This window comes from Corvus moneduloides, chromosome 3 (genome assembly GCF_009650955.1).
Source record: "Corvus moneduloides isolate bCorMon1 chromosome 3, bCorMon1.pri, whole genome shotgun sequence".
Lineage (NCBI taxonomy): Eukaryota > Metazoa > Chordata > Aves > Passeriformes > Corvidae > Corvus > Corvus moneduloides.
Genome location: NC_045478.1, coordinates 48,051,130 through 48,066,856, shown reverse-complemented (window position 1 = coordinate 48,066,856; position 15,727 = coordinate 48,051,130). Strand labels below are relative to the sequence as shown.

Genomic DNA, 15,727 nt, shown 5'->3' with positions numbered 1-15,727 from the left:
TGCATTCCAAACTCCGGAAATTTAACCCATTTCACTTGTTACCAAGCTTACAAGGTTGAGAGGACATTGTATAAATCTACTCTGCTGTCATGCCTTAATAGCATTACGTAAAACATTTCTGCTTGGTTACTGTTTACTGCTTCACACCCTACAAATATTTCTGACTTATTTCTTTCCCGTGTCTACAGCGTGTTAATACGTTGCCTGAATATCCTAAAGATGTCGGCCTGCATACTCAAAAAGCAAATGCATGTGTAAGAACTGTAGGCAAAACACAGAACAGGGCTGAGACTTTTTTTTTTTCAAATTTGATTTCAGTTTCTGGTTCTCCCTACATTTTAGAGTAGGGTGATAAACTTTCTGCTTTGCTGCTTTTCTTCCCCATTCATCATCAAATTAAGAACACAGCTTAAGTCACAGTTTTGTTGGAGAGTGTTTTTTTATAAAATCAGAAATTCCTGTGCAACATTGTAACATGAATTATTGCAGGAGAAGCTGCGAATTCTTGCTGAAGAGGCCCCGGTAAAACTAAAAATCAAATGAATGCCTAATCTTTCCCTGACACAAACTTCCCAATTTATCAGAAATCTGAGGTGCCTACCTGTCTACATCTCTGTGATGTGATGAAGTTTGTTTCAAGGTTTCTTTCCCTTTGGAAAAGGGGAGCCTCTAAAAAGAAATCGTTCCCCCCGTCCTCCCCCATGTTTCTGTATCCTCCTTCTCCTTACCTGTTATTTCTCTCAGTGAAAGATGAGGACTGTGAAGCCTTGTTTCCCCTTCTGTTGTTGCAGAACTCCTTGGATGCATCGGAAGTAAGCGCCAGGAGCATTTGGTGATCTCTGTGGGAGGAAGGCACAAGCCACCCAGGCCCTGTTCCCTCCATCTTGAGCCTTCTGTGGTGATTTGCAGCAGCAAGGGAAGTATGAAGCACTGAGGGACAGAAGTCAGTTTTTAAACCTGACTTCACTTCAGCATAAACGACCACGCAAGTTTCAGATCAACAGAGGACCAGGGGTAGAATAGCAGAAGTACTTAAGGTGCCTCTTTTAAAAGTTCTCTTTTGCATATCTAAAGATTAGGGAGCTGTTTAGAAAAGATGGTTATGCAAGTGTTTTTATTTACTGTCCTAACAGAAGATGATGATCCACATTATCTTACATGCATCTTGGATGCATCTGTATCAGCTTACCGATTTCAGGGGAGCTGTATTGATTTAAGTTAGTAAAGAAACCCAGTGGAGTTTTAAATAATTGGAATAATATTCTCCCTCTCTTTCAGTCAGATTTGCCCTTCATGTTACTTGTGTTTCATAATCCTCCTAGCTCTCCATTTCGTCATTACAAGGCCAGCATTTCTACTGTAAAAAAAAAAAAAAAAGAGGACCAACCCCCCTTCCCCCCCCCAAAAAAAACGAAGTCTTTTTACAATCTGCTATTTATATCGATGTTTAAATAAATTTAGGGCACAAACTGATCCTGTTTTTTTAATAGGCCTATTTAGTTTCATTTACTTACCCAGGTATTTTTTAGAACCAGAAGCTCTCAGGAAGAGAATGTGTTCGATGCATCAGAACCCTTTAGGGTTTTGATAAAAGACATGATACCATGAGTATCATCTCCACTTCTGTTATTCTTGTTATATAGTAATGACAAGATTGAATCACCATTTTTAGCTATTCTTCAGCAGAACTCATAATCTATCAATGTGTCAGCTCAACAGCAGTTTTTTCTTCACACTAATGTGAACCAGAAGGTCCAGCTATCACTGATTTTGACAATTTTATTTTATCTGAGATTGCATGTATTGCAGAAGTTTGAAGCAGATGAATTATAGGGCCTATTATATTTTCCTAAAGATGTACAAAACTTAGAAAACATCACCTAAAATATTCCGAACTAATTTGTACCAGATAACATTCCTATGCTTGGTGTTTCATAAGCCTTACACTAGAAGCACTATTAAATATTCGTGTGATAAATACCAAGAATAAGATCAAATGTGGGTCCCGTAGTTTTTTGAATGCCTCACATTGCCCTCTCTGTTGTTACATAATGCATCATAAAGAAATACGTGCCTTCATTCTCTTTAAATCACTCTGGCATGGATAGTATTAAGCCTTCCTTCAAGTCCTCGTTATGCAAGTCCTTCCTACTGCTAATAGCTGTCAGCTCTGCATGGTTACTTAAAAAACAAGGTAACTGCAGACTTTTTGTGAAGCTCCTTGCATCCCTGGAATTTTCAGTGAGGTAGTTACAGGTGTATTGCTCTCTTTCTCAGCTATAAACTAAATTATTACGAACAAACCGGTTTTCCCCCATTAGAATAAAGTCCTATTCATTCCAGTACATCAAAAGGTAACCTGTTCTTTTGTTTAGTTGCCTCTATAAGCACATTATGAGTATCTGAATGCACTTCAGTGTCAAAACAGTGGAATAGACCAGAATGCAGTAATATTTTGAACGTCTGTTGGAGAATGCAGGCATGTAACTAAGTACTGAAAAAATACATAGCACAGTAAAAAATCCATGACCAATCTAGCAAAGCTATTAGGTAACAAAAAATCCATATGGGCATTAAGTACTATTATTTAAAGTAAAATCTGTGTTATACAGTATAAGCAGCATTCAAGTGAAATGGATGAGACATCTATATAGAACAGAAAGAATAATTTTTTAAAGCTATGATACGACGTTCTGTATTGCTTTACTTGGAAAATGGAATTTTACTTGTCATTTTGTAAAGGTATAAAATTAACAACAAGCACTTCAGAGAATTAGAAACAGTGCCTGATTCGTGGGGGTTTTTTTCCCCTCTGTAAAACACAGAGATCATTGGTGGCAAAAAATCAGGAAAAACCTGTCTACGTTTTCCAGTATCATGTAGATCTTTTCGAGTACCCTGTCCTTTAAGATGGCCTTGGTTTTAAAGAGACTGAAATAGGAATATCTCAAAATCCGTCATACCGACCATACATAAAAAAATTTTGCTCTTCCTTTTTACTTGTAGAATATGCAAGTAGTAACCAGGAAAGGAGGGTTTGTTTCATATTTGGTTAGTAGATCTATTAGTTTAACAATGCTTTATTGCATTCCTACTTTTTTTTACCTTTTTGTTGCTTTTGTAAATTTGAGGTACTAGCTTTTATTTCCACTTTCCCACTTCTAATTTTTTTAAAAGGTGCAACTATAATCTGTTCAGATTTTGGTATGGCACATGGAAAAAATATTTTTTTTAATTCCTCTTGCAAGCAGTAGGTTGGTGGGAGGAGGTCTGCACTGTAAAATGGTGTACCTAGGAAATTGTACTTCAGTGGGAGATTAAATAAGAAAGAGCAGGATGGCTGAGACAAGTCATTTGTCACAGATGTTCATGCAGTTCTGGTGTTTAATTTTAAGCTGGATTCATCAAATGTGCTAAGGAGTAATTTCTGTCTGATACAAAGTTCTTATCAAAGGAGACTAAGTGGTTTAAGTTTAAAGCGTGGTTTGAAAATACAAGGAAATGTTACTGGGCTGGTGACAGTTTGATTCGGTAGCCAAAGTGGACACAAGGATGTAAATTGAAGAATGCTATTTTTGGCCTAAAATATATCAGGAAAATACATCATTAATATATTACTGTGGAGCAGTGACTTTACCTACAAGATGGTTTTGTCTATGAAGCACAAAGATTTTACCGCAGGTGTCTGAGTTATGTAGATTATAAAGGGTACCGATACCGTCGGAAAGCAAGCATGAAATGGTGATGTGTGGACCTCAGATATTTGAGCAACATTTACTGACCACTTTTACAGTATTTGGCAAGTTTATAACATAGGTTTAGTATTAGTTTTATTTAGTGAAAATGGAGGAGGTAAGCACTAGTGTAATATTGATTTCGGGTTTTTTAGATAGGCCAATTATCATATTTAGCAAAGTACAATATGAATGAGAAGGCCCAAGACTAAGATTACTTTAAAAGGGAGATTTCTTTAAAAATCAATATTGGACTTATTCTTAGTTTTTATTAGTTGCTCTCTCTTTTAATATGATTTTTTCTTTTGTTAAGTTCCGTCTCTCTCCCTTCAGAAATACTTCAGAAAATGTGTCCCAGCCCCGAAAGGGAGAAATATAATGGCTACAATTAGCTTCCGTTTACTGGAGCAAAATGATTTTTTCCAAACTGAAATACATGCGTTAATTTGCTAGACTTCCAGCTATTTTTATGTATGGTATTTCTGAGAAGGAGATCGTAATGTCCATTTTAATGCAGCTTACTACAGTGTAGCAGCCATAATCGAGCGTTTTTCTCTTTGATAGTCAGATATATAGAATTGTCAGGCTGTTTGCTTTTAAGTACCTGAACAGTGAATTGAAAAGAAGTATTTTTGATACGATAACTTTGGCTTTCCAGTCTGTGCTTTCTTTTGAGTTTTCTAGGTAAATGCTGCGCAGATTGATTATCAGAAAAATTGAGGCTTACGTAATCGGGACATACATTTTTCTACTGCCTCCCTTCCCCCACTTAGCTTTCATTTTACTATGAAAAATGAAAAACTTTGGAAAGAAAATTACTATGACATACTGGTTATACACATATTTTCATGGAACTGCGCAGCTAAGCTATTTGTATGTATTTAGTAAAAGAAAGCAGCAAGCAAACTATTAAAACCTTGAGACGGCTAAGCTTTAAAATTATAGTAGTCATTAAATACAGCTCTATCTAATATGCTGTACCTAGTTGTGTAGCAATGAGTCTTTTTTCTTTGCATAGGGACTTAGACTACTTCTATGTAGTTTTTATTCAGAGTAAGAAAAATAAGAACGTCGTACCCCATTTTTTTATTCATCGTAAGGCTGATGCTCCTTTGTAAGGGAGTTGGTTTAATACCTGACTTTCAGATCATGAGCAGTGATTGTTGTTGACAAAATATAAGCAAATGAATCAGAACTCTGTCCTGGTAGATAATTACAAATTAAATTAACTAACAAGAATAATATTAAAATTTTATCTAAATATGTTAACATGAGCTCTTACCCATAGGTGGCAGTCATCTTTCACTGTAGCAGGGATGCCAAACTTTTGGTTCGTGGTATTCACGCTTATGCTGAAATAATTTTGATGAGGCATGCATATGGACATAAGAATATACATGTCTGCATTTTGGGAGAGGGGGAAGGAGGTAAAATTAACCATAAAATTAGTTAGTAATTACAAGGAATCTGAATTGCTGTGTATAGGCAATAAGACAAGGAATTATCGTATTCTGGAGAAATACTGGAGGTATTTTTAAAACCACAGAAACACATTTTTTATCGATCCATTGCTGACACTCATCAAAACTAAGTAGTGATAATTCAGAAAGCAGTAGTTAGCCCTACAAATTGAGCAGAAAGGCAAGTATCTTGCCAGCCTTAGTGAACACAACCCCATATCGTGCCCAGTCCTCCAAAGCACATTTCTCTTTCGTCACCCTTTATCTGTAAATTACAGGAGCACGACAGCAATGATGTTGCCCTGGAAATCCTGGCAATAAGGTCCCTTAAATAATGGGCAAATACAGAAAAAGTGCTCTGGGTGAGGGTGTCCTTTCAGTGATGGAGAGCAAGCAAAACCTGCAGGCTGCTGTGCCATCCTCTGTCTCTTTGCAGGGCTGCCATCGACACCCATGGCAGCACTGTGCAAGGGGAGGACGCTGCCTGCCCGAACAGAGATCTGCTCAGTTTTGCCATCAGCTTTTTTAGGGATTTATGTGGTTTATGGGGATTTCCTTTTGCAATACCACTAAGGAGGCACTTGGGTCCACCAAAACTGGAGGGGATAGAAGGACCTAATAAGGCCAGGTCATTTCAGGCTAAAACAAACAGAACTTGTGAAACTGCATGTGTCATAGTGAGATGATAACATTCTTCTGAGAAAAGAAGACCGAAACCTGAAATTCATGAGTAGGTGAAGTCATAGTCCTTTTTTCTATTACAGCTGCACTGGAACTTTTCAGTTAACATTAATCTAATATTGTGTCAAGGTAGGCCACTGTACACATTCAGCGGAGGTCAGGAACTAGCATTTTACAAAACAGAAAATTGGAAAAATAGACAATTATGTGTTGCTGTTACAGTGTTTCACTGTGATGCAAGATTAAGGGCTCAGAATTGAGCAGAATGGTGCAGTATTATTAAAACAGAAGGACTAATTCTCCTTATGCAAGAGTCGCAGCAACACACATCATTGTATAAGCCAAAGCAGGCAGTACGATTTCATAGTGACACAGGGTATTTCCACAGACAGACAACCACGACGTGACTAATTAGATATTTGCATATGCATGGCCCCGTTTGCTCCCCAGTTGTAATAATTAGGGGTATTGCACTCCACATTAATTTACACTCTTGTGTAACACTACTGAATATAAGATAGTGGGTGGTGATAAACTGGCCGGTGACAAATGTGTAAATTGGATACGTGTTTTGAAAATCAGAGCTTTCATAGCCAGCTTTGTCCTTGACAGAGTGGGCAGCAGGGCTGGAGAAGACCTGCTCTGCTGTGGGGCCCGATCCTCTCTATCGCAGGCAGCCGTGTGGCACTCTTCAACTTAACATGCAGAGACACTGGACTCCATCTTGAAGCTACCCCTGCCATCACCTTGCCTCTGTTTTTCCATTCCTCTGCATGGTTAAAGATTTCAGATCATGTGTATCTTGACCAGCTGAACCTCTCATGTTCTGCAAGGTCTTTGACTTCAGTTTAAAGAGCTTTTCTCTCACCCAATATAAAGTCCGTTCCGGTCTGTCCTCCCTTGAGTTAGAACCTGCTTGGCCTCAGTTCAGCCAAACCAGCTGCGCTGTACCTGTCGTAGAGAACGGTGCTTTTCCCTGACCGTTCTTCTAACCCTCCTTTGCACCTCCACTTCCAGTAAATCTCTTTTAATCTGCGGGGTTAGAAGTAAGCACAGTGCTCCAGATGAGATGTTGCCAGAGCCTCTTATGGTGGCATTAATACCTTCCTATGCCTAGAGCTACCTGCTATCGATATCTCAAAAGCCTTGAGGATTGACTGAAACACCCAATTTACCCTTTTTTTATGGATACTGGCAGCAAAACTTCTTCATTCCTAGCTTGTGACCTTGACCTTTGCACTATCGTACTGGTATTGCATGACAAGGGTGTCAAAAGGCTTTTTTATGAAAGGGTGTCATTGCTTTCATCAAAGTCACAGGCTTCCTCTGAATTTCCCGGCGTGTCCAGATTTGTTTGGGAATCTCTCCGCTCTGCATGAGTACGGACGTGAGCTGGCACACACACACGACACAGCACAGAGCACTGCAGGTGAGCTAGCTTGGCTCATGAAACAGAGTTGTCTCTAGGATTAGGTTACCTCAGGCACATCCCAGTGTGTTAGCTCAGGTAAGCCTTCCAGAATTTGTACAGCACTTCTGACTCGCTGTCCTGCACTGGCTTCCTTTGACAGCTCTGGGAGCAAGAGACCAAATTCTGAAATATTTTTACAGGATCAACAGAGGAGATGGACTTAGTGTCACATTATATTGTTTCTATTGATCTTATAGGTTAATCTCCAGTTTACAGGTGATGCCCGTGAAATTGAAGGGGAAACAGATGTACAAGACTTGTGTGGTGCTCTTGAATAACATCTGAAAATGAGAATTAATTTTTTTAAAATACAAGAACCTGGAGGATTTTGGTCATTTTATTTGTGGAAGTTAACTAACATTATGACTGTCTCTAATTAAACAAGCAAAAATCTGTTTTCCTTTTTTTTTTTTTTTGCCTTCACTTGGAACTTGCTATATGGCAGTTTTATTGTGACATTTTTATATAGCAATTTTATTTGATATGTTTTACTTCTGTGCCTGCAGGACAGCTAAGAAACTTGACCACTTGGTTTCTCTTTATAGTGAAAATACCATACTGAAGAATTTATTCTTAAGTTTGGTATAGGCCAGGGTACTGAGTCAAGCTCATCATGTAAAATGACTCTGATGCCCATTGTTATACAATATTCCAGCCCCATTTTGGGCAGGCACTACCCCAGCTTGTATCCTCAGTTGATCATTCCTAGTTTAAGGTAGTCAGTGACAATAGCTAGAAGGACCTGTCTGAGATCATTCTTTAAGGAAGCCCACTATCAACTTTCTTCTAGCTTGAGACTTTCCAAACTACTTTGCAAGCTTTTATTCATACTAAGAGTTAATTTAGCAACTGCTAAACTGTCTTCCGCAGTTTATTTTTTTTTCAAGTAGCATACTAACAAATGTTTTCCTGAAATTCAGTCAGATTAGGTCAACTCACTTCCTTGATGTAGATAGTAGGGTTTGGTGGGTTTTTGTAAATGTCTGGCTAGTGTGCCATAACCTATTATTTGGAAAGCTTTGTAGTGTTTTTCTTATTTTCTATTTAGCCAATTTTATCCCATGCTTCCTTGCATCCAAATTCTTGATGGGCAGTCCCAATTGTTCCTTCTGTTAAACTCTCATTACTTCTGAAATCTTAGTTGAGGTGACTGCTCTTGTGCTTGGATTCAAGGACCAAGTTTTCCCACGCAGAAATTAAGAAGCCCAGAACAAAACTTAAGTTTTTTGGCCATTTCACCTCCATCTAAAGGAGTCACAGAGAAGCTCACTCACAGAGATAGTAGTGAAACATGGATTTTCTTGGAGTCTTCAGCACATAGCTGAGAAGACCATAGACATAAGAGCCTCTAAATCCTGCAATTTACTCCTCCAGGACTTTCACGCTTCACTTCTAGTCCAGCCCAGGGCTGATCATATCTTGGAGGTTTTACAAAGTCTTAAAAAGCACGTGAACATACCTAAACAACTTGGTCATGGTTGCTACAAGTTAAAAAGCATCCTTTAAAAACCTGAAATTATACCCAAATGAAGAAATCAGAAAAGAACATTCATCTGGCCTGTTACATATATAACCCCCCTATTAACTGTATCAAAAAAGTACTTTGAAGAAAACCAGCATGACAGGGGAAGAAGCAGGCAGCCCTTGCAAAGGGAGGGGATGCCTCACAAATCCCTGTCTATGGGGTGGGGAGATCTGGTCGACACGCTTAAAAGGAATTAAAGAAAGACATTTGACACCTTTTGGCAGAGGCTCTCAAAAACGTTAAGCAGCATGGGCAAAGAGGCAGCTTCTCACGTGGACAATGAGCACGTGAAAGAGAGGAAGCAAAGGTCTGAAACAAATGGTCACTTTTTGTGGTGATGGGAGTTGAGTAGCAGAGCCCCTCCACCAGCATGTTCAGAAATGTTGTGTGAAGGAGCAAGAACAAAAGTTGCAGAGATTAATGTGAGCATGAAGGGAGGATGAGGGAAGAGGCCATGAAGCTGAGTGACTGAGCAAGAAAACAGCAGATGAGCTTTGCTGTGGATAAATGCCCTGTGAGACACAGAGGGTCTTGGCTGGCTCCGACCCCTCCAGAGCAGCATCATGGGGCTCTAATAAATGCTGCCACAAAAACATCAATGCACAGCTTGGCAGTGGTTCAAAAAGCAAGCAAAATGTTAGGAATTGCAAAGAAAGGGACAGGGAACAAAGTTCTTAAAAAAAATAAAATCTCCTTATTATGGTGCTGCGTGAAACTCTTCTACCACTTTCCAAGTGTTGCACATGTTTCTTTGGTCTGTCTGCCTTTAGCGTAAAGGCATGGCAACGCGTGTGTTTAAAAAACATTGCAAAATCAAAGCTAGGAAGCCAATATCAGACAAACAAAACCCACTGCACTAAAGGAAAACAACAGTTTGCTTCGCAGGCTTCTCCCCCACCTTCAGAAGAGCCAGATGGAAAAGTATCCAACATAAGAGGAGATAGCTATGGCACTACTGGAATGCTAAGGGGTGATGAGAGTAAGTATGTAGAATAGTCTGGTCATAGTTTGACCCTCATTTGCACCTTTCTTCCCCTCTTCTATCCTCACAGATCAAATCTACTAATAATGGTAAAGCAGTTGTTCAATGTCATGCTAAAAATCATTGATAAGCAAGAGAGAGCATTGGATCCATTAACCTGTAGTTGGACAGGAAGGGCATAGTTTTTTGGAGGGCTTTTGTTCTCAGTCTTCAACAGCCTTCCCTGTCACTGCTGCTGAGGGACATGAGGAAAACTGTAGGTGAGGAGAAGCAGGGTTGGATGCACTTGGCAGCTCCTCCACAAGGTATGGAGGGTGATTGCAGGAACTGGTGTTAAGCCAAGGGTTCTGCCATATGCATGATGGATAGTAACATTTTTCACTGCTGTAAAGCAGCAGCAAATATTTTTAAGTGTGGTGATCAATTTTGTTGTTTACCATCTAATTGAACATCAGTAAATATGTTATTAAGATAGTGTGCTTGACAGTGTGCTCTTTTGCAATCAAGGCCAAGATGTAGCCAGATACTCATCTTAATCTCTTGAGACACATTTCTAATGAATTTTTACAGTGCCCAGAGGTAAGGTCCCTGGTCTGAAGTGGGACACCTGGATGCTAAAAGCAAATTATAATTAATAATATATTGTTTATGATGTCAGAGTGTCATCTAAAGACAGTGGTAAAACCTTGTATAGGCTACTGCTGGAATCCTATTAATAAAATTGCTTACTTTAAATCACTCCCAGGGCGTAAGATAGGATGTTCCTTTGTTGACAGTACTTTTTCTTGAATATTTATATTTATGGTCTGTCAAGGAACCACCCAGTACTGAGAGAAGCAGTATTTTGAAATAACTCCATTGTATTGCAATGTCTTTGTTATCATTCTGTCCTGTGAAGATATGGATAAACTTCCTTTCTGCTTACCAGAAATATGGCAGAAGGTTGAGGCTCTGTACCCACTGCAAAATGCAGGTAGGGAGGAAAGCTATACCTTCTTAAGATAAGTATATACTGTCTCCTTGATTACTCAGTCTACTATGAGTAATCAGTCCTCATTTCTACAATGGCAACTTTTTGATCTTCTTTTTTCTGCTGCACTGGAGAAACATTTTAACTCCAGTTTTTTGGAATAAAATTTATAAATTTTACTCAAAAAGTGTGCTGAATTCTACCGTATACGAAATTAAATCATTGCAGTGATTGCTGCAGAAATGGATTCTAGTTCTGATTTAAATTCACATTTCTAGTCAACATAATTTTACTGCAAGAGGATTTTGTTTTCCTTTTACCCCTAGGTTTTCTTATTATTTTTGAACCATTGAGAGAGGAAGGATAGAATCCTAGATCCATTGCAGTGCTGGAAAATATGCAGAGAACTACACTGAAATGAGAGCTCAAGGTGTTCAGAGCTCAAACAAAAGCAATTTGGGTACTGTAGTTGGTTTTGAGCAGTCTTCTCAACATTTTAGTTCCAAAAACTACAGAACCAATTAAAAAAAAAAAAAAATCAATTTATCACCTTGTGCAATAGCCACAAATGATTTCAGTAATAGTAATAATAAAGACTGAACCATGAATTTTAGTGGTCTGCTTTTTTTTTTTTTCAATTATATACTTTTTTACCGTTGTTAGTTGACTCTTACATGTGTGAAAGTATATGTTTGTTTTAGTTTGGGATGCACTGTGGTATTGCTTCTGAAAAAAAATAGGTGCAACAGTTTTGCAGGCAATTATCTAATATTTCACAATCTCGAAACAGCTCCTGGATGGCAGACCTGAATTAGAAGACATAAAAATTGCCTTCATTAAGGTATTTATCAGAAAGACTGAAGTAACATATGATGGAATAATTTTTAGCAAATCCTTATTACCAGATATGAAGTAAATTTTCCATTAATTAATTAGTACAGTGTTTGGACATTCATCCCTGATCTATAGATTATAGATTTTTAGGAGACAGCACAATGTGAAACCTTTATTGTTGTAATCACATGGCAAAAAATAAAAGGCAATAACACGCCAGAGAAACCCCACAGCTGTAATCAAGGTGGTAACAGGACAAGTTCTATCTGAGCTGGGAACACCCAGAAGAGCACATCTTCTGTGCCATAAGTGCAGGCAGAGGTCAAATGCATAAAAGCAGTTGCTGAACTAAAGCACACGGACCTCCTAAAAAAATGGGGTGATCACCTATCATAGAATCATAGAATGGGTCAGGGTGAAAAGGACCTTAGATAGTATCTAGTTCCAGCCTCCCTAGCTTCCAGGCTATGCCACCATCCTTCCCAGAAGGCTCTCTCAGAAGTTGTCCACTGTCACCAAGCAAGCCAGCAGCAGAGCAGGACTCTTGTCCCCCCAGCCCTGTCCCACCAGCCAGGAGCAGATTGAGTGCCTGGTGCTTTTGCCCAGGTGAGGGTGGGTGAGCACAATACAACTTCAAACTGAGCAGTGCAAGCTGTAAGAAAAGCACTTGTGATGTCCCTGTTCTGTCACCCTAATGAAACTCGCAACTGCAAAATCTGGAGGCCTGATTTGAACCTTTTTAACCCTGGGGCATGGCCATAGAGAGAAAAGCACAGAGTGGCAGAGTATAGTAATCTTCAGGATGTGTGGCATCATTATATTCAGACGCTGTGTAAGTCTGATACAATAGCTCCTACTGCATCTTATTTGAACTTGAACTATACCTTATTTAGGGCAGAGAAACATTTTCGAAATTGCCTGGACATCATAGAATTTTTTAAAGGTATAATTTTCAGCTTTTCCATTGATCTTTTTTTTTTCAAGTCTCTAGTCCACTTTCATCTATTTGACTGCATCATAGGGATAGCTGTATTTGCCTGCTAGCGTGAAATGCTGGAGGGTCCTTCAATTTTTGTAGTTTCAGATTGTGGTTTATCTTGCCAAAAAATCTGGGTATGGGGATGAATACAAATGTATCTTGTTCATCATATTTGCCTTCTGCTCAGAGATACAAGGAAGCTTTCACTGGATGCAGAACATACTGTATTAATTTCTTAGATTTGGTTTTGCATGTGGTACAAGTATTTGTTTAGCTGGATTCTCAAAACTTCTGGAGAAAAGAAAAGCAATGTTTCCATGTAAATGTCTTTCCAGAAAACAAGCAAACAAACTGAAGAGCCAAGATCTCCATCGCGGCGCCGCTCAGCTGACCTCAGCCACTTTGCACGAGGAGGGAGCGTAGCCTGTATCTGCTGTAGCTGTATCACTGCAGATGAAAAGCAAAGGCAATATTTCCTCCTACCAGGGTTTTGTCAGAAAGGGAGGTCTGCTTTCTGTACACACACTAGCAGTGCCTGAGGGATGGGGCAAGTTTTATTTCCTGGTGACATGTATGAAACGCCCTTTAAGTGCAAGAAAATCGGGTAAGTTTGGAAGAAAAAAGACTAAGAGTAAAGCAGGGAGTATTAACTACAAATGAAGGGGATGGTCCTTAAGAGGATCATTTTCTGCTCTTAAATCTGGTGCCCGTATTAAAATTTCTCCCAGCAGCATGTGCATGACTGATACTTATTCAGCTGATAGCGCAAAGCAACAGTGACCCTGGCACCAATGCCGAGGCAATATTTACAAAAGGATGAACTATTTTCGAACAATGTCTTCAATGTACTAAGCACAAACAAGCTTTTCTTCAGCATCAGGCATGCATGTTGTCTCGTTCCAACGATTTTGTTCATGTACAAATGTATTCATTGTGGACAATGCAAGGAAAATGTCATTCTCCATTTATATCCCAGTTTCCCTTTGTCCTCTTTACAGTATCTTGGGGCAGTGATGCAGAGCAGAGTCTTGTTCTAAACTCCTGCTATTTTCCTCTCCATCTTCTTCCGAAGCGCTCACAGAAGCAGAGCCTCAGTGAGTTAAAAGGCTCCCTACAGCAGATTTTTTTTCTTTTGAGACACAAAAATCGGTCTCTCTCCCTCCACTTCCCAGCAGAGAAGATCTAAGTCCTGCCTCTTGCTCCATCACTCAGAGCGCATAATGGTCTTGGCAGCAGAGGATGTGGTGGTAGCAGCGTTTTGAGCCATGTAAGTGGGTGCACCTGGCACAGCAGTGTGAATAAGCAATGTTAAGGCAATTCTCTCCCAGCAATATATGAAACCATCCACTTCATGAACAGCCTCTCTGTGATAAAGGCTGCCTTTCTGTTGACTTGGATAAGTTCCCCAGTATGATCAAAACAGAATAATGGAGGACTTTGAAAGAAGGGCCCTTGTACAGAAAATAATTAATCTTGCAGCAGAGGGGCAGGGAGAAAGATTTAGTGACACTTGAAAACAAAAAACAAATCCCCAAGTCCTAGGACTAGACTAAAAAGCACAAGTGCAGGCTCACACTGTGTTTTCATTGTAGAACAAATCATCTATCCTGAAAGCATCATTCTTGGGCAGGTTGGACACCATTTCAGGTAGGAATTGGGAACATTATTTTAAAGGGCATTTCAGGGAAATTCTATTTTGCTTTTCAAGCATCATCTGATTTTCTTCAAGGTGGAAATGTCCCCTGCTCTCAACTGCGGCATTCCACTCTGGTAAGCTTCACTTTATTGGTAAAATGATATGCATTGTCTTAGTACTATAATCACATCTTTACAAAAAGTCAAGTGATAAAACTCCTTACTTCTACAATGAAAATAATTTAAATTGAAAGCTCAACATCAAATAGAGTTTGCCTTTAATAGATTCCTGCACTCTTTCCAATTATGTGTATACAAAGAAAATAGTCATGCATGCCTCAGATGCAACAGTGAAAGGAATATAATACATTCCACATGTTCTAAGAAATTGAAAAACTTGAATTTCTGAAGGAAGAATGTGTTGCTGTTTTCCATTGTGAGACTCCTGAGGCCTGTGCACTCACTTGAATGGATCTCCCAGAAAAGAACATCCATTATACACAGGATTCACACCCAATTCACTGTCAAGCATCAAAACATTCACTGATTATTACAGATTTTGTAAAAAAGTCACTCTTTTCTTTCCCCAGATAAAATATCTCAATCAGGTTGAAGCAATTTTGTTCTCAATTTTGTTGAAAGAAGAGTTTGAAACTTAATGAATATTACCAAATGAAAAAATTTTAACCACATAATGCATTTTAGATAAAGGGTATATATAACACCAAATAAATGAACTCTTCTTGTAATTCATACTTCTAATAATGCATGATTTCATATACTTTAGCACATAAAAGATTAGATAGCTTGAAAATTAGAGCAGTCAAACTTTTAGAACAGTGTGAGATGAAGATAAGGAGTATTCAGTCACTGAAAACATCTTTCCTTCAACACCATCTAAATCATCCTTAAGGAATTTTAAAATTACAATTGAGCAATTCATAACTACTGGAGAAAAATAACTTCTATTGGCTGGAAAACATTTCAAGATCTTTCAACTTTAGGGTATAGAGATAAACTGCCATGTGAAGGCTTGCCTTACCACTCCCATGAATTGAAGTTTGACAAAGGTTGGTAATTCTGACATTTGAAGAGATGATTAAGCCCCCTAAATGATTGAAAGCTAAGCATAACCCTCAAGATTAAATGAAGATTAAATGATCATCTATTATGGATATATGCAATATATATGATTTCAACAGTTAGCTGGCAGCAATCATTCATTCTCATTTTTCATTAAATTTTTAGAAAGTAGCATCTCCCAGAGTTAATACTGGCATCTGCAACTAAGGATAGTATTGAAATTCAAATAATTTGGTTGTAATCTATCTTATTGTTTTATTTTTTTCAAAAAAATTCTGTCACTGCTGTATTACCATATTGAAATCACTCAGACAAATAACTGATCAGACTCTGTTCAAATAATGAAAACTTTTGGAAGTGTTTTAATATGATG

General features: G+C 38.6%; 1 protein-coding gene and 1 long non-coding RNA gene across 20 annotated transcripts in view; one reads left to right on the top strand and one right to left on the bottom strand.

Moving 5' to 3' along the window:
• Positions 1 to 907, bottom strand: part of LOC116440563 — a 33,869-nt gene extending 32,962 nt beyond the window's left edge. For 9 of the 13 annotated variants that reach the window (XR_004238669.1, XR_004238671.1, XR_004238670.1 and 6 more), the window contains exon 1: positions 729 to 817. Coding sequence is in view for 4 of the 13 variants with exons in the window: in XM_032101434.1 (XP_031957325.1) it covers positions 729 to 883 (155 nt within the window). In the remaining 9 variants the exon portion in view is untranslated. Of the gene's footprint in view, positions 1 to 728 lie in introns of all 13 variants that reach the window. The other 4 variants (XM_032101434.1, XM_032101433.1, XM_032101435.1 and 1 more) reach the window with 2 other exon arrangements.
• LOC116440564 overlaps positions 1 to 15,727 on the top strand; it is a 47,222-nt gene that overhangs the window by 486 nt on the left and 31,009 nt on the right. For all 7 annotated transcript variants that reach the window (XR_004238683.1, XR_004238680.1, XR_004238682.1 and 4 more), the window contains exon 2: positions 792 to 13,903. This is a non-coding gene — a long non-coding RNA (uncharacterized LOC116440564). The remainder of the gene's footprint in view (positions 1 to 791; positions 13,904 to 15,727) is intronic.